Here is a 23,098-nt window from a genome sequence, read left to right on the forward strand (position 1 = left end):
TAAGACTCAACCCAAAACACTGTATTCTTTTTCCATAGATGTTGCCTGGCCTGCTGAGTTCCTCCAGCATTTTGTTTGCGTTGCTTGGATTTCCAGCGTCTGTAGATTTTCTCAAGTTTCTCAATAGCTTGCTATGTATAATAACATCAGAAATGTTCAATATTCATCATGCATTGACAGCTGGACAAAGGTATTAGCTTAACTGGCTATTTGGATTCCCCTCTTCACCTGTATCTGCAGTTTTGAAATCCAGTGCAAGAGCACGATATCCTGGCATGGCAAAGAATCTTGTCACAATGCTTGAATTGTGATTTTGCCATGAGATTTGGTGAAATGCTGTGCTCAGACCTTGAGTCTTAGGTAAACCATGCAACAACTATTCTAGAATTCTCTTCCATCTGGGCATCATGTGCTCCTGTCTTCATTTTGTTTTCTTCATCAGGTGAACTTGAAAGGTCTTTTCCCTGATGCTCAACTTTTTATTTTGACTGACAAGAATGTGCAGTGTCCTGGGTCACAATTATTCTTGTTGCTTTGGCTATGGAATATTTTTGGGAGCTTCTGGTCCTGTCAAAAAAAAAAACCTAAACCTTGACCAGCACAATGGCTCTCTACAACTTGGCCTAAGGTGGCTGATATTACAGAAGAGTGGATTTTCAAAGATTTGTCTGCCATGGGTTTTGGAGGTGTGCCTTTTGTCCAAGCAGTCATCCTCAAATGCTTGTGCCACCTGTGACCTTTGAAGCGTGATGAGAGATAAAGATGTCATTGCTACTTCCAAAGTACCAGGCATATACACTCAGTAGCCGCTTTGTTAGATACAGGAGTGTACATAATAAAGTGGCCACAGGAGTAGAACTCACTGTGGTCATCTTCTGCTGTAGCCCATCCACTTCAAGGTTCAATGTGTTGTACGTTCAGAGATGCTCTCCTGCTTTTAACTGTTGTAACGCACAGTTACCTGTATTACTATTGCCTTCCTGTCAGCTTGAACCAGTCTGGCTATTATCCTCTGGCCTCTCCCATTATCACATTGTTTTTGCCCACAGATCTGCCACTCATTGGATGTTCCTTGTTTTTTATACCATTCTCTGTAAACTCTAGAGACTTGTGTGTGAAAATCCCAGGAGATCAGCAGTTCTTGAGATAATCAAACTGCCCCGTCTGGCACTGACAATCATGTCACGGTCAAATTATTTCTTTACCCTTCTATCTTGACCATGTTTGCATGCTTTTATGCATTAAGTTCCTGCCATTGGATTAGATATTTGCATTAACAAGCTGGTGTGCCTAATAAAGTGGCCATTGAGTGTAGGCCTTTGTAACAGCAGGCTATACCCCAAAAGCCACTTCCCTTTAACCATGGTGCAACTTGCAAGTACTCAGTGGGACATCCTTTCTGAGTCATGTAATGAACCTTTCTCCTGAAACTGACTGAGAAGTATGGACAAATTGAATTAATTTACTTGGCCGTCCATCTTGCATGATATTGATTACCATTATTTCAGATTCCATTTGAGCCTGAGTAAAATATATGGTAATACCATAAGACATAGGAGAAGAATTAAGCAGTTTAGCCCATCCTATCTGCTCTGTTGTTCAATCATGGCTAATTGATTTTCCTTCTCAATCCTATTTTCCCGTATTCTCTTTGTAACCTTTGACGCTCTTACTAATCAGGAACCTACCAAAGACTTGGCCTTCATAGATTTACTGCCCTCTTGTCCTAGACTCTCCCACTATTGCAAACATCCTCTCTGCTTCCACTTTAAGTAGGACTTTTAATATTTAGTAGGTTTCAATGAGATCACCCTCATTCTTCTAAACTTCAGCCCAGAGCTATCTAACACTCCTCATATGTTAATCCAGTTCATTCCTGCAATCATTCTTGTAAACCTCCTTTGGACCCTCTCCAATCCCTTTCTTAGGTGTGGGGCTCAAAACCACTCAAAATAATCCAACTTAATCTAATCAATGCCATATAACTCAGCATTACATCCTTGTTTTTATTTTCTAGTCCTTTTGAAATGAATGCCAACATTGCATTAGCCTTTCTTACCATCAGACTCAACCTGCAAATTAGGACTCCCAAGCCTCTTTGCACCTTTGATTTTTGAATTTTCTCCCCACTTAGAAAATAACCTATGCCTTTATTCCTTCTACCAAAATAGATGACCGTACACTTCCCTGCACTGTATCCCATCTGCCACTTCTTTGCCCATTCTCCTAATCTAAGTCCTTCTGCAGTCTCCCTGCTTCCTCAGTACTACCTGCCCTTCCACCTATCTTTGTATTATCTGCAAACTTTGCTACAAAGCACAAAGCTACAAGGCTGCTGGACCAGACAATATTCCTGGCAGAGTGCTCAGAGGGTGTGCAGACAAGCTGACAGATGTTCTCATTAACATCTTCAACGTCTCCCTGAGCAGCGCCATCGCTCCAACGTGCTTCAAGTCCGCCACCATTGTCCCCGTGCTGAAGAAGTCTTCGGTGTCCTGCCTCAACGACTACTGTCCCGTTGCTTTCACATCCATCATCATGAAATGTTTCAAGAGGCTCGTCATGAGGCACATAAAGACCCTGCTGCCGCCCTCACTGGACCCCCTGCAGTTCACGTATTGTCCCAACCGTTCAACAGATGATGCCATCGCCATCACCCTCCACCTGGCCCTCACCCACCTGGACAAAAAAGACACATACGTTCGAATGCTGTTCATAGACTTCAGTTCAGCATTCAACACAATCACTCCTCAGCACCTGATTGGAAAGCTGAAACTGCTGGGCCCGAACACTTCCCTCTGCAACGGGATCCTAGACTTTCTGACTGGGAGACCTCAGTCAGTCCGGATCGGGAGCAGCATCTCCAACACCATCACACTGACCCCAGGGCTGTGTGCTCAGTCCACTGCTGTTCACTGTACTGACCCACAACTGTGCAGCAATACACAGCTGGAATCACATCATCAAGTTCGCAGATGACACGACCGTAGTGGGTCTCATCAGCAAGAACGATGAGTCAGCATACAGAGAGGAGGTACAGCGGCTAACAGACTGGTGCAGAGCCAACAACCTGTCTCTGAATGTGAACAAAACAAAAGAGATGGTTGTTGACTTCAGGAGAGCACGGAGCGACCGCTCTCTGCTGAACATTGACAGCTCCTCCATTGAGATTGTTAACAGCACCAAATTTCTTGGTGTTCACCTAGTGGAGAATCTCACCTGGTCCCTCAACACCAGCTCAATTGCCAAGAAAGCCCAGCAGTGTCTCTACTTTCTGCGAAGGCTGAGAAAAGTCCATCTCCCACCCCCCGCCCCCATCCTCACCACATTTTACAGAGGATGTATCGAGAGCATCCTGAGCAGCTGCATCACTGCCTGGTTCGGGAATTGCCCCATCTCGGATCATAAGACCCTGCAGCGGATAGTGAGGTCAGCTGAGAAGATCATCGGGGTCTTTCTTCCCGCTATTACAGACATTTACACCACACACTGCACCCGCAAAGCTAACAGTATTGTGCAGGACCCCACACACCCCTCACACAAACTCTTCTCCCTCCTGCCATCTGGCAAAAGGTACCGAAGCATTTGGGCTCTTACGACCAGACTGTGCAACAGTTTTTTCCCCCAAGCCATCAGATTCCTCAATACTCAGAGTCTAGACTGACACCTACATCATTTATTATTATATTGTAATTTGTCCTCTACTGTGCCTGTTGTCTTGTTTATTAATTATTGTACTGCCCTGCACTGTTTTGTGCACTTTATGTAGTCCTGTGCAGGTCTGTAGTCTAGTGCACTTTTTATGTTGTTTTACGTAGTCTAGTGTAGCCTTGTGCTGTCTCACGTAGTCTAGTGAAGTTTTGTGTTGTTTCATGTAGCAGCAGGGTCCTGGAGGAACGTTGTTTCATTTTAACACTCACAACACGCTGGAGGAACTCAGCAGGTCGGGCAGCATCTGTGGAAAACCCTTTGTCGAAGGGTTCCAGCCCGAAACGTCGACTGATCTTTTCCACGGATGCTGCCCGACCTGCTGAGTTCCTCCAGCGTGTTGTGAGTGTTGCTTTGACCCCAGCATCTGCAGATTATTTTGTGTTGTTTCATTTTTACTGTGTACTGTACCAGCAGCTTATGGTCGAAATGACAATAAACTTGATCAGTTATGTCATCCAAATCATTAACATATAAAATGAAAAGGAGCAGACGCAACACCAACCATTGCAGAACACCACTAGACATGAGCAGCTAACCAGAATAGGCTGCCTTTATTCCCATTCTTTCCCTTCTGCCTGTCAGCCAATTTTTCTGTCAATGCTAGAATCTTTCCTGTAATACCATGGACGCATGTGGTGTTTAACCTTGATAATTTTCTGCTAATGGACTTGCTTGTCTTGAATTTTTTTTTGGGAGGTATCAAGATTAAGGATATTGGTATACATTGTCAAATTTAATTTAACGAATTATATGAAAGCACTTTCTTTTTTAAAATTAAGAAACCAGCTTGACAACCAGGTGTTTTAAAATGTTAATAAATAAGTGTGAAATTGTACAGTGGAAACTTAAGAAGGAAATATGTATGGAAACCAGTAACAGTATTTATTTTGCCAGTTGTGTATTCAGATTCTCCTTGTCACACTTATCTTTGCTCTTACAATATTCTATGTCACCAGGAAGTCTGGAAGTTTTGTTGATATATTTGGACAAAGTTGCCCACTTTGATTCGACTAGTGCATAACTACATATCTTTCAAAATCGTTTTTCCTTGTGCCAAAAAGTTCTTGAGATTGCACCATGAAACTTAAAAGTTTTCATATTCTGAAATGTGTGTATTACAAAAAAAACTTGAATATTTAGTAAAAGTTAAATAATAAATTGCTTCTGGAAAAAAATTGTAGCATTTAATGCAATAATGTGTGCAAGAGTTTAGTACCCAAGTGGGAAAGGGGGGGCGGGTGTTAATATCTTTCTAAACAGCTAATATTGAAAACAAAATATTGTGCACTACAAACAGCACCGAGTTTGAAAAGCACCATTAAAATATTTTAAAGGAATGAACCCATCCTCATCCAAAATTCCAAAACTTGAATGGGCCAAATTCTTCAATACTGAGTTGAGCAAGTACAGGCTTTTTTTTTCCTGTTGCTCTGAATTTTTTTTATCAATTTGTTCAAATTAGCAAACTATGCTAATCTTGGATCAATTTTTAAAGTGTGTTCTGTCTTTTTTTGAAGATCACTCAGTTATGACACAAAGAAAATTTCGGATGTGATTTTTAGTAATCAGTGTTCCATAGTTTCAATAAATGCTTTGCAATTCAAGGTTAGGAAGAAGAAAATCGGCCACTGTGTGTGTGCCCAGTTAAACTTCCCATCCAAAGAGCTTTGCCAGAGTATGTAAGTAGACACCAGATGTGTCTAGATTAGATTGAACTGGGATTTCTTCCATGTAAACAGCTTGCTCACCATGAATAAGGAGAGGATACAGCAGCTGGTGGACCCATCGCCATCTGAGCTACCATTTTCAGTAAGGAAGAAAATAAAACTATGGCCAAAGAAATAAGGATATTACCAGTATATATTTTTAACAAGTTGTAGAGCTTTACTCTTTTAAATTGCACTATACAGGACTTGAGTAAAACTGCTTCATGGTAAGCTGCAATGTGCACAGAACAAAGACTACATCTTGGATTGTAAAATAAACTTGTAATGTGATCAGATACATGGGCCTACATGTGCTCTGACTTGGCAGAAATTGTGGAGAGACATTGTAAACAGCTAAATGGGGAAAATGATCAGAGGAGTCAGCTAATTGTGGTGTTTCACCAGGAGGTTGGGGGAGACAAAACTGATGTGTGAATGTTGAATAGAGGTGTGTTTGGGGGATGGGAAAAGGTGCCAAGAAGAGGAACAAAAATATCAAAAATGACAAAAGAGCGTTCAAGGGAAAGCTTGACCACAGAGCCTACCTGCACGAAGTGGTGTTGCAGGAAAGCAGCATCCACTATCAAGAACCCTAACCATCCAAGCCATTCACTCTTCTTACTGCTGCCATCAGGAAGTTGTCTCAGGAGCCACACCACCGGGTTCAGGAACAATTATTACCACGCCCCCCCCCCCCCCCCCCCCCGCCGACCATCAGACTCTTGAACCAAAGGGAATAACTTCATTAGCCTTATCACTGAACTGTTTCTACAACCTATAGACTCACTTCTAAGGACTCTTCATCTCATATTCTCGATATTTATTATTTTTCTTCTGTATTTGCACAATTTGCTGTCTTTTGCACATTGGCTGTTTCTCTGTCCTGTTTGGTGCAGTCTTTCATTAATTCTATTGTGCTACTTGGATTTACTGTGCATGTGCACAAGAAAATGTATCAGTGTATATGGTGACAAATATATACTTTGATAATGTACTTACTTTGAACTTTTGAAATTGGGAAGGAGTTCAAAGAATCAGAAAAAAATTATTTGGGAGTACCAGAGAATAGATTATTGCAAAGGATAGACTGGGCTTTAAGAGTTGGTTTGGATTGCTCCAAGAAAGGTAAAGCAGGAATTTACCTTGAAAGTTTTATTACAGAATCTTCACTGCTAGGTTTCATGGCAGTTCCTCATTTCAGGTTGGGCACTTTAATGCAACTGGATTATGATGTGTCACAGTATTCAAGGCCATTGCTATTAGTGTATTGCGCTTGTGGTATAAAATTGCATATGTGACTATTTTTATTCTTTGCATGTTTTATGCAAGAGAAATTATGATAGAGCACCTGACCAAATGCAAATCAGTCTTGGTGTCTGGCTTTACTTATGGCAGTAAATCTACTTGAAAGAAAAATATTTTAAGCTTTGGAATTTGAAGAAATAGCACATAATTTGCCAAAATATACATACTTCTTTAAGGCACAAAACATCAGGAAAAGTGTTCCATCCATGTCTGATGAAATAAATCAAAGATATCACTAATTCCATGGAAGACGTTAGTCAGGTTCCTAGAAATGGTAGTGAGCTGAGGAGTGAGACCATTGTATGAGTAAGCAAAAGAGGGCCAATACATTAATTAGTAAGAACAGTAAGAAAGAATATAAGAGTAAACTGACAGGAAACAAAAGTAGATTCTTGGAGCTTCCTGTCATTATGTAAAGTGAAAATGGTAAGGCTATATGTAGGTCCCTTAAAGACAGGAAAATTTATCATGGAGTTGAAAGAAGCATTAAGCACATACTTTGTCGCTGTTTTCATAGTAGAAAACAAAAAAAAACTTACCCAAGATACCATAGAATCATGGGTTTAAAGGTTTTTGAAGAACTGAAGGAAATAGGTTTTTTTTAAAGTACTGGACAAGTTACTGAGACAAGAAGCAAATTGCAATGACCCAATCTTCTACATCTACAGACCTTTGCAATTAGAACATTATAAAGGTCAAAGTTTTGCACATTCTGGATTGTCCCTGTTGTTTGGAAGATAGTAAATATACTCCTACTATTAAATAAATGAGAGACAGTTAAAATGACACTTGAGAATTAATTGGACCAATATCAGTAGTAGGGAAACTGCTGGAATCTACAGTGAAGGATGTAACAATACAACATTTTTTTAATAAGACTTGAGCAGATTTACATGCATTTATGAAAGGCTTTGGAGTTGGACTGGTTGGGTATATAAGTGAGAGCCAATGGATACAGTGTATTTCAAAAGCTTTCAATAATACTACGAGTGGTCAGTAACAATTGGAGCACAAGTGTTGTCTTCCACTATCTACAGAAATAATCACATATCACATTTCCACATTTACTAATGATGCAAGGCTAGATATGATTGTGAGCAGGGAGGAAGATATAAAAAGAGACTTCAAGGAGACAGAGTTGCTGATTAAATGGGGCAGGAACATGGTTGATGTAATGTGGATAAATGTGAAACAGAACGTAAAAAGCAGACCATTATGGAAGTGGTGAGAGACTGGGCCATACTGATGTTCAAAGGGACCCAAGTATCTTCATATACATCAGTGAAAGCCAATATGTAGATGCAGCCAAGTTGTGTACTAACCTTCAGTTTGAGAGGAAGTTAGCGCTTTGGTAGAGATGTCACATTACAATGATAGTGCCTTGAAAAAGTATTCAGCCCCCAACTCCTTGAGTATAACTGAGTATTACAGCCAGGGATCTTGATCAATTTAACTGAGAATTCTTATTTGTGAATCACATGCTCCTTTTTATTTGGGAGTACCAGAGAATAGATTATGGCAAAGGATAGACTGGGCTTTAAGAGTTGGTTTGGATTGCTCCAAGAAAGGTAAAGCAGGAACCCCCAAAACAGGAAAAATTGTGAAGCATGAAAAACAAAAAAAAATTCAAACACTGAGATGCCGGCAGTTCAAAAGTGTTCATCATCCTTTGTTCAGTACTTAGTGAAACCACCTCTTGCAGCTATTGCAACCAATAGACCTTTTTGGATAAGTCTGTATTAGCTTTGCACAATATTGTGGGCAAGGTTTGCCCATTCCTCCTTGCAAAATTGCTAAAGCTGTGCCAGTTTAGTCGAGGAGTGGCGGTGGATTGCAATCTTGGCATCTTGCCGGAATTGTTTGATTGAATTAAGGTCAGGGCCTCTGAAGGATATCAGTTTTCTTCGTTTGAAGCCACTCCATGGTTGCTCTGGCAGTTTTGCTTTGGGTCGTTTTCCTGATGAATGACGAACATCCTCCTCAGTTTGAGCCTTCTGGCAGAGGCTAACAGGTTTTTGTCCAGGATCTTTATATTTAACAGCATTCACCTTCCCATCAACCCTGACCAGATTTCCAGTCCCTGCTGCTGAGAAGCATCCCCATAAAATGGTGCTACCTCCACCATACTTTATTTTTGGGATAAGTCAATAAGACAACAAAATATAGGAGCAGAATTGGGACATTTGGCCCATCGTGGTTGCTCCTCCAATTCATCATGGCTGATCTACTTTTCCCCTTAGCTCCAATCACCTGCATTCTCCCCATATCCTTTCATGCCCTCACTAATCAAGAATCTATCAAACTCTGCCTTAAGTATATCAAATGATTTGGCTTCCATCGCCATCTGTAGCATCAAGTTCCATAGAATCTCACTCTCTGGCTCAAGAATTTCCTCCTTCCCTCCATTCTAAAAGGACACCCCTCTATTCTGAGGCTCTGATCTTGGACTCCCCCACCATAGGAAACATCCTCTCCACTCTATTGAGGCCTTTCAACATTCGATAGGTTTTAATGAAGTCACGCTTCAATCTTCTGAATTCCAGTGTGTAGATGCCCAGAGCCATCAAGCGCTCCCCATATGACAAGCCTTTCAATCCTGGAATAATTTTTGTGAACCTTCTTTAAATCCTCCCCAATGTCAGCACATCCTTTCTTAGATAAGGAGCCCAAAACTGCTCATAATATTCCAAGTGGCTGCTTTATAAAGCCTCAATATGACATCCTTGCTTTTGTATTCTAGTCCTCTCAAAACAAATGCTAACATCACATTTGCCTTCCTCACTACCATCTCAACCTGCAAATTAACCTTTAGGGAATCTTGCACGAGGGCTATCCTTTACGCTTCAGCTTTTTGAATTTTCTCTCCATTTAGAAAATTGTACCCTTTTATTTCTACCAAAGTGCATGACCATACACTTCCTGACACTACTAAATCTGCCACTCATTTGTCCATTCTCTTAATCTGTCTTAGTTCTTCCATAGGCTTGCTACTTCCTGAAAACTACCTGCCCCTCCACCTGTCTTTGTATCATCCGCAAACGTGGTGTGGCCACAAAGCCATCAATTCCATCATCCAAGTCTTTGACATATAACATAAAAAGAAGCGGTCTCTACGCAGCTCCTGTGGAACACCACTAGTCACCGGCAGCCAACCAGAGAAGGCTCCCTTTATTCCCATTTTTTGCCTTCTGCCAATCAGCCAATATTATATCCATGCTGTATCTTTCCTGAAATATCATAGGCTCTTAATTTGAAAAGCAGCCTCATGTGTGGCACCTTGTCAAAGCTTTTGAAAATCCAAGTACACAACATCCACCAATTCTCCTTTGTCTATCCTGCTTGTAATTTCTTTGAGGAATTCCTACAAATTTGTTAGGTGAGATTTTCCCTTAAGGAAACCATGCTGGCCTATTTTATCATGTGCCTTCAAGTACCCTGAAACCACATCCTGAACAATTGACTGCAACATCTTCCCAACCTTTGAGGTCAGACTAACTGGTCTATGATTTCTTTTCTTCTGCCTCTCTCCATTTTTGAAGAGTAGAGTGACATTTGCAATGTTCTACTCTCTGGAGCCATGCCAGAATAAATTAATTCTTGAAAGATCATTACTAATGCCTCCACATTCCCTCCAGCCACCTCTTTCAGAACCCCGGAGTGTATGCCATCTGGTCCAAGTGATTTATCTATCTTCAGACCTTTCATTTTCGCCAAGAACCTTCTCCCTAATAATGGCAACTTCACAAACTTTTGCCCCCTGACACTCTTGAACTTCCAGCATGCTGGTAGTGCCTTCCTCAGTGAAGGCTGATGCAAAATTCTTACTCAGTTTATCCACCGTTTCCTTGTCTCCCATTACTACCTTTGCATCATTATTTTTCAGCATCAAATATCTATTCTCACCTCTCTTTTATACTTTGGGTTTGTGAAGAAATTTTTAATATTATTGGCTAGCTTACCTTTGTTTTCTATCTTTGACTTATTTATGGCTTTTTGGTTGCCTTCTGTTGGTTTTTAAAAGCTTCCCAGTGCTCTAAGATCCCCACTGTTTTTTCCTCTATTATGTGCCCTTTCTTTTGCTTTTTTGTTGGCTTTGACTTCCCTTGTCAGCCAAGGTTGCCATTCTGCCTTTAGAAAACTACTTCTTCAATGAGATGTGTATATCCTGCACTTTCCAAATTTCTCCCAGTAATTCCAGCCATTGCTACTATGCTGTTATCCCTGCCAGTGCTATTTTCCAGTCAATTTTGGCCAACTCCTCTCTCATGTTTATGTAATTCCCTTTACTCCACTGTAATATTGATATACCTGACTTCAGCTTCTCCTTCTCAAACAGCAGGGTGAATTCTATCATATTATAATCACTGGCCTCTAAGGGTTCCTTTACCTTAAGCTCTCCAATCATTTCTGGTTCATTGCACAACACCCAATCCAGAATAGCTGATCCCCTAGTGGGATCAACCACAAGCTGCTCTAAAAATCCATCTTATAGGTATTCAAGAAATTCCCTCTCTGGGGATCCAGCATCAACCTGATTTTTCCCAATCTTTCTGCATATTGAAATCCTCCATGACTATTGTAACATTGCCCTTTTGGAATGCATTTTGTATATCGCATTGTAATTTGAAGACCACATTTTTTCTTTGTGAGTCTGTATATAACTCCTGTCACCTTTTTTTTTTAACCCTTGGTTTCTTGGCTCTACCTACAGTAACTCAACACCTTATGACCCTATGTCACCTCCTTCTTATGATTTGATTTCATTTTGTATCAACAGAGCAATACCACCCACTCTGCCTACTTACCTGTCCTTCCGATACAACATGTACCCCTGGACATTAAGCCCACAGCCATAATCTTATTTCAACCACAGTTAAGTGATACCCACAGCATCATGCCAATCTTTAACTATACTACATGTTCATCTACCTTATTCCTTATACTGCAGTTCTGTATTCACCCTTTTTAATTTTGTCTGCCTTTTGGCTGCTCGCTCTCCCCTTTGTGAAAGCTGTGGACCTGATCTGAGACATTCTGACCCTGGCACCTTGGAGGCACCCACAGAATTTACAATCACCTTGCCTTTCCACAGTCTAAACCCACAAGTCTAGGACTGTGTGAAAGACTCGTTACTTGCCTGGATTGCTGTGTTGTCTATTGCTATTGCTATTACATTGCTGAACACTCTAGGCATGCTATGTTGGTGCTGAAATGTGTGGCGACACCTGTGGGCAGCCCCCAGTACATCCATAGCTTGTGTTGGTTGTTAATGCAAACAATGCACTTCACTGTATGTTTGATTTACATTTGCTTAAAGCTTAAAGGTGCTCTACTGTCTCACAAATGGTAGCGCAAGCTTAAGGGTCTAAATGGTATATCCCTGTTATTTCTGCTATTCCTCTTGATGTAACTCCACTATCGTATTCAGAAGGCACAATAATATCCAGGAGAAAGCAATGTTCTTGGTTAGTTTCCTCCTTAGATTTTTCTTCTTTCATCTCTTCTACCTATGACCTCCCAGCTTCTCACATCATCCTTCCTCCCTCACCTACCCACCTTACCCCTCATGTGATCTCATCTATCACCTGCCAGTTTGTATTCCTGCTTCCACCACCACCTCCTTTCCAGCCTTGATGAAGGGTCTCAGCCTGAAATACCAACTTTTTATTTCCCTCCATAGATGCTGCCTGACCTTCAGCGTTTGGTGTGTTTTGCTCTTGATTAGTTCCCATCTACAGTGCCTATAAAAAGTATTCACCCCCTTTGGACATTTTCATGTTTTACTGTTTTACAACATTAAATCACAGTGGACTTAATTTGGCTCTTTTGATGCTGATAACAGAAAAAGACCCTTTCTTGTCAAAGTGAAAACAGATCGCTACAAAGTGATCTAAATTAATTACAAATATAAAACACAAAATAATTGATTGGATAAGTATTCAACACCCCTCTCCCACTTTAATATGACACATCAAGTCATCACTGGAGCAGCCAATTGGTTTTAGGAGAATTAGTTAAATGGAGATCGGTTTTTGGAGACCTGTGTGCAGTCAAGGTGTTTCAATTGACTAGTAAAAATCCGTATCTGGAAGGTCCAACTGCTAGTGCGTCAGTATGCTGGCAAAAACTACACTCTGAAGACAAAAGAATACACCAAGCAGCTCTGCAAGAAGGTTATTGAAAAGCATAAGTCAGGAGATGGATACAAGAAAATTTCCAAGTTACTAAATATCCCTTGGAGTACAGTTAAGACAACCGTCAATAAATGGAAAGAATATAGCACAACTGTAAATCTGCCTAGAGTAGGCTGTTCTCAAAAACTGAGTGGCGGGCAAGATGGGGACTAGCGAAGGAGGCCACAAAGAGACCTATGATATCTCTGGAGGAGTCATAAGCTTCGGTGGTGAGGTGGGAGGGACTGCGCATACACAACAACTGTTGTTTGGGTGCTTCATCAGTCGCAGCTTTAGAGAATGCCGCTATTGAAAACTCAGATGTAACCTCAGCTAGAATTGGACAGAAGGCATATGGGAGACTCTGAAGTGAGCTGGATGTAGGTTCTATGATCGGATGAAACCAAAATTAAGCTTTTACGCCGTCAGACTAAACACTACATTTAGCATAAGACAAACACCATACATAATCAGAAACACATCATTCATACTGTGAAGCATGGTGGTGGCTGCATCATGCTGTGCGGATGCTTCACTACAGCAGGTCCTGAAAAGCTTGTGAATGTAGAGAGTAAAGTGAATGCAACAAAATACAGGGAAATCCTGGAAGAAAACCTGATGCAGTCTGCAAGAGAACTGCGACTTGTGAGAAGATTTGTTTTCCAGCAAGTCAATGACCCCAAGCGTAAAGCCAAAGCTACACAGGAATGGCTTAACAACAACAAAGTTAATGTCCTAGAATGACCAAGTCAGAGTCCAGACCTCAATCCAATTGAGAATTTGTGGCTGGACTTGAAAAGGACCGTTCACTCATGATCCCCATGCAATCTGACAGAGTTTAAGCAGTTTTGTAAAGAAGAATGAGGAAAAATTGCCAGGTCTAAATGAGCAAAGCTGACACAGACCTATCCACACAGAGTCAAGGCTGTAATTCTGCCAAAGGTGCATCTACTAAATACAGACATACATTTTATATTTGTAATTAACTTAGATCACTTTGTAGAGATCTGTTTTCACTTTGACACAAAAGAGTCTGTTGATTGGTGTCAAAAAAAAAAGCCGAATTAAATCCATTTTGATTCAAAGTTGTAAAGCAATAAAACATGAAAACTTTGAAGGGGAGTGAATACAGTACAGTGCCTGCAACTCCTACCTGCAAGTAAGGGAGCAGGTACGTGAGAACACTTTCTGAAAATACCCCTTAATGGTTGACAGAAAAGAACGCTTTTGAATTTAAGCAATAAATGCCAAATAAAAGTTAATCCAGTGAAGTGAGAGACAACGTGGTCAGGATTCTACAAGCTAAAAGAATATATAAAAATAGTGGGAAAGTTATTGGAAGGTATTCTAAGGGACCAGATATATGAGTATTTATATAGACATGGACTAATTAAGGATAGTTAGCATAGCTTTGTGCATGGTAGGTCATCTCTAACCAATCTTAGAGTTTTTCAAAGAAGTTACCAGGAAAGTTGATGAAGGCAAGGCAGTGGATGTTGTCTACATGGATTTTAGTAAGGCATTTGTCAAGGCCCTGCATGGGAGGTTGGTCAAGAAGGTAGTAAATTGGATCAGAGATTGGCTTTGTGGGAGAAGCCAGAGAATGATAGTAGATGGTTGCCTCTCAGACTAGAGGCCTGTGACAAGTGGAGTGCCACAGGGATTGGTGCTGAATCCGTTGTTGTTTGTCATCTATATCAACGATCTGGATGATAATGGGGTTAACTGCATCAGCAAGTTTACGGATAACACAAATATTGGAGGTGTAGTAGAGAGCGAGGAAGACTGTCATGGCTTGCAGCAGGATCTGGACCAGCTGGAAAAATGGGCTGAATCGTGGCAGAGAGAATTTAATGCAGACAAGTGTGAGGTGTTACATTTGGTATGACTAACAAGAGTAGGTCCTACACTGTGAATGGTAGGGCACTGAGGAGTGCAGTAGAACAAAGGGATACAGGTCCATAATTCATTAAAAGTGGTGAAACAGGTTGATGGGGCCATAAAGAAAGCTTTTAGCACACTGGTCTTCATAAATGAAAGTATTGAGTACAGGAGCTGGGATGTTATACTGAGTTGTATAAGACATTGGTGAGGCCTAATTTTGAGTATTGTGTGTGGTTTTGGTCACCTACCTACAGGAAAGATGTAAATAAGGTTGAAAGAGCATAGAGGAAATTTACAAGGATGTTGCCAGGTCTGAAGGACTCGAATTATGTGGAAAGATTGAATAGGTTAGGACTTTATTCCTTGGATAGAGGGGAACAGGTGGATGTCGTATACTTGGATTTCCAGAAGGCGTTCGATAAGGTACCATACAAGAAACTTATAAATAAGATATGGATGCATGGAGTCGGAGGAAGTATATTGGCATGGATAGTGGATTGGTTAAACAATAGAAGGCAGAGAGTTGGTATAAAAGGGTGCTTCTCCGGTTGGGGCAGTCAGTGGTGAGTGGGGTGCCATAGGGGTTGGTGCTGGGCCAGCAGCTGTTTACCATTTACATTGATGATTTGGAAGAGGTGACTGAGTGTAGTGTAGCAAAATTTGCTGATGACACTAAACTGAGTGGAAAAGCAAATTGTATAGAGGATATGGAGAGTCTGCGGAGGGATATAGATAGGTTAAGTGAGTGGGCCAAGGTCTGGCAGATGGAATGCAATGTTGGTAAATGCGAGATCATTCACTTTGGAAGGAATAATAGAAGAGCAGATTATTATTTAAATGGTGAAAGATTGCAGCCTGCTGTTGTGCAGAGGGACTTGGGTGTGCTTGTGCATGAATCGCATAAAGTTGGCTTGCAGGGACAACAGGTTATTAAGAAGGCAAAGGGAATGTCAGCCTTCATTGCTAAAGGGATTGAATTCAAGAGCAGGGAGGTCATGCTGCAACTATACAGGGTACTGGTGAGGCCGCATCTGGAGTACTGTGTGCAGCTCTGGTCTCCATACTTGAGGAAGGATATACTGGCTTTGGAGGCAGTGCAGAGGAGGTTCACCAGCTTGATTCCAGAGATGAAGGGGTTAACCTATGAGGAGAGATTGGGTCACCTGGGACTATACTCTCTGGAATTCAGAAGAATGAGAGGGGATTTTATAGAAACATACAAAATTTTGAAAGGGATAGATAAGATAGAAGTAGGAAAGTTGTTTCCATTGGTAGGTGAGACTAGAACTAGGGGACATTGCCTCAAGATTCAGGGGAGAAGATTTAGGATAGAGATGAGGAGAAACTGTTTTTCCCAGAGAGTGGTGAATCTGTGGAATTCTCTGTCCAGGGAAGCAGTTAGGCTTCTTCACTAAATATATTTGAGATTCAGTTAGATAGATTTTTACATAGGGGAATTAAGGGTTATGGGGAAAAGGCATGTAGATGGAGCTGAGTTTACGGACAGATCAACCATGATCTTATTGAATGGCGGGGCAGGCTCGATGGGACAGATGGCCTACTCCTGCTCCTATTTTTTGTGTTCTTGTGGAACGTAGAAGATTGAGGGGAGTTTTCTTAGAGGTTTCCAAAATTATGACGAGTATAAATAGGGTAATTGCCAGCAGGCTTTTTCCACTGAGGTTAGGTAGGACTTCACTAGAGGTCATGGGTGAAGACAATAAAGCATAGGAGCAAAATTAGCTCATTTGGCTGATCGAGTCTGCCGGTGAAAGGTGAAAAGTTTAAGGGGAAAGTGAGGGGAAACTTCTTCACTCAGAGGGTCGTGAGAGTGTGGAACAAGCTGCCGGCACACTTGGTGCATGCAAGTTCGAGTGCAATGCTTAAGAGAAGTTTGGATAGCTACATGGAGGGGAAGGGTATGGACGGCTATGGTCCTGGTGCAGGTTGATGGGAGTAGGCTGCTTAAATGGTTTGGCACCTGTTTCTATGCTATACATTTTTATGACTCGTGGAATAATGATAATCGTCAAAGAACATGGAGCTTAATTCAGGTGAAGTAGGGATTTATAAAATTGGAAGGAACCAGTTCCCTCAGCGAAGTGACTTAAAACAAAGGTACCTCACTTACGAAAGACCTACATTAGTACCCTGTTTTCGCTTTTGGAAGGTGTTTTCACTGTTACGAAAAAAAAGCAGTGCACGTCCCGAGCAGCCGCTCTCCCCTGGATTCGGAACGGCATTCTAGCCGGCATTGCTTAAACATGTGCCTGTGAGCAGCTGTTTGCAAGATGAGTTCTAAGGTATCGGAAAAGCCTAAAAGAGCTCGTAAGGGTGTTACACTTAGCGTAAAACTAGACATAATTAAGTGTTTCGATCGTGGTGAACGAAGTAAGGACTAAGTGAGTTTGGCTTGTGGAAGTTGACGGAGATGATGTTGAAGAGGTTTTGGCATCCCATGACCAAGAACTGATAGATGAAGAGCTGATGCAATTGGAAGAGGAAAGGATAACAATTGAAACTGAATGCAGTAGCGAACGGACCGAAAGTGAAGTCGTCCAGGAACTAAACGTGAAGCAACTGCATGAGATTTTCACTGCAATGATAAAGTACGACTTTAATTTTGAAAGGGTACTTAGGTTTAGGGGATATTTGCAGGATGGTTTGAGTCCTTACAAAGAACTGTATGATAGAAAAATGCGCGAAGCTCAGCAGTCAAGCAAGCCTTCCGCATCAGCCACAGCAGACAACGAGCCTCGACCTTCAACATCGAGGCAGGCAGTCATAGGAGAAGATGAGCTACCTGCTCTAATGGAAACAGACAACGATGAGATGGCACCCCAGTGTCCCACCACCCCACGATTCGCGGAGAATACAGCGCTAGCCGGGAGGCACACAGCACATCTTTAAGAAAAAAGCCGAAATAAACAAGCTAATTAATTAGGTGCCGCTGGACATGTAATTCTCGGCCCAGATCCGAGACAACGCAATCGGAAATCGGCACTGATCTGGGCCAACAATTACGTGCCGGGCGGCACCTAATTAATTAGCATGTTTATTTCGGCTTTTTTCTTAAAGATGTGCTGTGTGCCTCCTGGCTACCCCTGGACCCCTGCATGCTTCAGGGGTTGGTATCGGTCGGCGGGCTGGAGGGTGGAGGCCACTGCGCCACCCAACCTGCAACGACTCAGTCTAGCACACCATCGTCAGTGTGCTCGGCACTGAGCCAATTCTGGTAAGTGATACTACACTGTACATACATTATTTCTACTTTATATCGGCTGTGTATTTTTACGTGTTATTTGGTATGATTTGGCAGCTTCATAGTTTAATGATTACTGGAGAGCGCTTGTGCCGTGTTTTTGCCAACAGCGCTTGCGTGAGATTTTCTGCCGACAGTGCTAGCGCAAGATTTTCGCTACGGAGAACAGTGCAGTAATGATTGTGGAAAAGTATTTCTACTTTATATAGGCTGTGTATTTATTGTATCATTCCTGCTTTTACTGTATGTCATTGTTATTTTAGGTTTTATGTGTTATTTGGCATGATTTGATAGGTTATTTTTGGGTCGGCGAATGCTCACAAATTTTTCCCATATAAATAAATGGTAATTGCTTCTTCGCTTTACGACATTTTGGCTTACGAACTGTTTCATAGGAATGCTGTACCTTCGGATGGCGGGGGAAACCTGTATTTCACTTTAAAGTAGTATAAGATGGAGCATATATACATTAAAACTTTGACAGTGATAGAGGACTGGAAGTTGTGGACTGGAATAGAGGCAAAGACAGTAAATCTCAGTGATTTAAAAAATGTCTGGAGGTTTATTTGAATTACCACAATCAAACAAGCCGTGGTTCAGGTGCTGAACGATGTGATTAGCTTGGATAGCACCTTTTGACCATCTTGTCAGTTAAATCTCAGGTGATTCTATTACATCACCTTGGTTTGAAAAATTAACACTGTTCTTGGCGAGGGGTTTTGCTGTACCACTGGGCTTTCAAAGTTCAAAATAAATTTATTATCAAAGTACCATATACAACCCTGAGATTCGTTTTCTGAGGGCATATTCAATAAATCTATAGAATAATAGCCATAACAAATTAAGAAAAGACCACAGAGTGCAGAAGATAACAAACCATGCAAATACAGAAAGAAGAAATAATAATAAATAAATCAGCAATAAATATTGACAACTTGAGATGAAGAGTACTTGAAGGTGAGTCCATTGGTTGTGGGAACATTTCACTGATGGTGCAATTGAAGTTGAGTGAAGTTATCCCCTTTGGGTCAAGACCCATATGGTTAATAAGTAGTAACTTTTCCTGAACCTGGTGGTGTGAGTCCTGAGGCTCTTGAACCTTCTGCCTGATGGCAGCAGTGAAAAGAGAGAATGACCTGGTGGTGGGTGGTGGTGGTGTCGTCATCAGCAAACTAGAATATGGAATTGGAGTTGTGCTTAACCACACAGTCATAAGTGCAAATCGAGTAGAGCAGGATACTAAGCACACTGCTTTGTGGTGCACCTGTGCTAATGGAGATTGTGGAGGAGATGTTGCTGCCAATCTGATCTGACTGGGGTCTACAACTGAGGAAACGCAGGATCTAATTGCAGAAGGAGGTATTGAGTACATGGTCTTGGAGCTTGTCAATGAGATAATTATTTACTATTAACCTCTCACTGGACGTGGATATTTTTAAACCACAAGTGATCCCTCCAGGAAGTTGTTCGAAATTTAATGAAGGATTGCAAGGATTGTCAACCAAGGCTTGTGTCTCTTCTGGTTATTTGTGCAATGATCATTAATGCTGGCAGCAGTTGTAAGGATTATATAAATCTTTTCTTGTGGTACAAACTAATTGCTAACTCTTGTATTAACGAGTTTATTCAGTTATTATTTCATTCATATCTCCATTATTTTATAATGCATCCAAAGTGAAAAGATTATTGTTTATTTTATCACATTTCTTTTTCCTAGAAAATTGAAAATGGAAGATTTGCCAAATTCAAGTACTTTTTCCACAAAAAGATAAATGACTCAGACTTGTTTATGATCACAAAAAGGTAAGATATTAAGTCATTAGACAAGTTTAGAAAATCTGCTTGGAAAACTGGTATGTTTTCAATCCCCATTTCGCACTTTAACTTCAAAACCAATAGTATTCATTCAAATGGCTGAAAACAAGAAAATATACAATTTTCCCACGTCAACCATTGTTTTGCATTATTTTCAGCATTTCACCATTTTAACCTTTGAATGGAGCTTAATTTGAACTGAATTACTCTTAACTTGTTAGATGAGAATGCTATCAAAATTAAATGATCTGTCCCATAAATGGGCTTCTCTCTCATCCAAAACAAAGATTGGCTTTTATCTGCCCAAATTTATGTAAACATTGTAAGATGCAGGAATGGAATAGAAATCCCTTGCTATTGCATTCCACTTTATTGTAATCAATTATCTGCACCATACTGATGAAGAATTCATTCATCACTTGCCTAATGATGACCATAAGTCAGTGACACAAATGTATTTAATATTTCTCAAACAAATAACTCCTATTTGGTACAAATCAGATAGTTATAAACCTTGCCATAATACTGGCATTATTAAAATAAATATTTCTACTGCACTAACCCAACATAAAAATTAATTTTGAAGCACAATAGCTCAGTTCCTGGCCCATTTGTGGGAACAAGTCATTCTCAATCCCAGTGGTCTATCCAAGATTATCTTATAAAGCAAAATTTGTATCATTGAGCTTGCTGTGCAATCAATAAAATCATGGCTGATATGACCTATCTTGCTTGATCCCTACAAGTCTTGTATCCCATTGATAAATGACTGAAACACAGTCAAGATTTCACAGTCCTTTAAGAGCTAATCTACAAAACATTATTCCTTATGTCAAGTCAAAGGGGAAAAAAATCAAAACCTGTCAACAATTAACTAAAAATTAAAAACTAAATTGTGAGGCTGAAAAAAGATTCATCTCCTTTCTAATTACTATGCTAACTTTCCTCAGGTGCAATATATTGTTACCTTACCAACTCATCCAATTGGCTGTTGTAGAAATTGGAGGATCAGCTGTTTTCAGTGAATTCATAAGAATAAATACCCCCCTGTCTGTAAGGTCCAACAATATAGTAGATTTTCAACAGAACAAACCAAAATGAAGACAAAATAGCCTTCAAAGCAAATCAGGGAAATGATAATAGAAAAGCACAAATCTGGGGAAGGGTACAAGACCATCTCAAAGGCATACCACGGAGTTCAGTGCAGTCTATTGTGAAAATGTGGGAAAAAATATGAAGCCACAGCCACACTGCATAGATCGCCCACCCTTCTAAATCTAGTCACCAATGGCACTTGTAAGAGAGACTACTGTGATGCCAGTAGTCACTGAGTGAGCTGCAGAAGTCAGTGACTGCAGCTGGAGATGAAGTTCGTGACTCCACAATTACAAAAAAGGTAATGGGGAAGAGAGGCAAGGAAGAAGCCCTTGCGTTTTTTTTTTAAAAAGCATATCTTTGCCTGTAAAGATTTCGCAGAGTGTCACTTAGAAGATACTGTAAAGATGTGGAAGGTCTTGTGGTTGGAGGAGACAAAAGTGGAATTTTTTGGCCTCAACACTAAGTGGTATGTGTGGCATAAATCTAATACTGCACATCAGCAAGCCAACAGCATCCCTACTGTAAAGTATGGTGGAGGTAGCATCATGCTATGGGGATGCTTCTTAGCAGCAGGTACTGGAAATCTAGTCAGAATTGATGGGAAGAGGAATCCTGCTAAATACAGAGATGCTGATTGAAAAGGCTTAAACTGGGAGGAAGTTCATCTTTCAGCAGGGCAATGACCAAAAGTACATTGTCAGAGCAACCATGGAGTGGCTTCAAATGGAGAAAATGAATGTCCTTGAGTGACCTAGTCTTGAGCTAAAGGCCTGAAGATTGCTGTCCACCACCACTCCCTAACTAATCTAGCACACCATGAGCAATTTTGCAAGGAGGAATGGGCAAATCTTGCTCCATCACATTGTACAAAGCTAATAGAGACTCATCCAAAAAGACTACATGCTGTAATAAAGGAGAGAAAATATGTAGATGCTGAAAATCCAAGCAACACACAAAAAATGCCGGAGGAACTCAGGCTAGGCAGCACCTATGGAAAAATGTACAGTCGACGTTTTCCAAAACTCCGACTGTATTCTCTTCCATAGATGCTGCCTGACCTGCTGTAATAGCTCTTTCAACTAAGTAGTGGCAAAGGGAGGTAAATACTTTTGAACTGCTGGCACTTCAGGTTTTGAATTTTTATCTTTTCATGCTTTACCATTTTCCCTGGTTTTGGGGCACTACTCTGAGGAAAGAAAATAGCATGTGATTCACAAATAAAATTTTGCAGTTAAATTGAACAAAATCCCTGATTGTAATACTCATTTATGTGAATAATTTTACAAGACACTGTATAGTGGAAAGCTAAAGCATGAGCCAGCCTGGATATTCATTAATATATTTCCTCATTAAGTTCAGTTCACTCGTTAGAAATTGTATGCTATCAATTCATGTTTACAGAATGATATGCTAAATTCTATTAACCATTAATGTCTTTGTGTGTCTTTTGTTAATCTGTTTCATCAAAATTTATTTTTTCCAGTGGTGTCTTTTTTGTAACACAAGGAACATTTGGTCAGATGACCTGTGAATGGCAGTACAATTTTGAAGAATTCACTAAGGAGCCCTTCATTGTTGATGGGAGGAGGTTGCGTATTGAAGCCAAAGTAAGAAAATAATGCTTGATGTTACTTGGAGGATTATGAAACAATATGTTTTATCATGTTGGTTACATTTACATAGTTGTCATCAGGAAATTCCAACAATTCATTCAAACCTATCTTTGTCTCCCTCTTATAGGAGCCTTATTCTGTTTACTTCAGATATTTTATACAATTGTAGATCATAGCTCTGAGTATGTTTTAACTCAAAACTAATGATAATGCATTTGAAAAATGTATTCATTTAATCTAATCATTAAGTATTCAAATATCATTCCTATTGCAGCTTGCAAAATTCCTCTTCAAGTGACTTACAGCTTCATATTTATGAGGAGTGATTGATAAGTTTGTGGCCTAAGGTAGAAGGAGTCAATTTTAGAAAACCTAGCACATTTATTTTTCAACATAGTCCCCTCCTACATGTACACACTTAGTCCAGCGGTCATGGAGCATACGGATCCCTTCTTTGTAGAAGTGGTCCGTAGCGGGGGTGATTGACAAGTTCGTGGCCTAGGGTATAAGGAGATGAGTTATTAACTTCAA

General features: G+C 40.6%; 1 protein-coding gene across 2 annotated transcripts in view; it reads left to right on the top strand.

Annotated features, from left to right (window-relative positions):
- The window catches only part of vps13a (vacuolar protein sorting 13 homolog A), a 300,950-nt gene that overhangs the window by 272,781 nt on the left and 5,071 nt on the right, over nucleotides 1-23,098 (top strand). For both annotated transcript variants that reach the window (XM_072281554.1, XM_072281556.1), the window contains exons 69-70: nucleotides 19,759-19,844; nucleotides 22,438-22,561. In XM_072281554.1, the coding sequence (XP_072137655.1) occupies nucleotides 19,759-19,844; nucleotides 22,438-22,561 (210 nt within the window). The remainder of the gene's footprint in view (nucleotides 1-19,758; nucleotides 19,845-22,437; nucleotides 22,562-23,098) is intronic.

This window comes from Mobula birostris, chromosome 17 (assembly GCF_030028105.1).
Source record: "Mobula birostris isolate sMobBir1 chromosome 17, sMobBir1.hap1, whole genome shotgun sequence".
Classification (NCBI taxonomy): Eukaryota; Metazoa; Chordata; class Chondrichthyes; order Myliobatiformes; family Myliobatidae; genus Mobula; species Mobula birostris.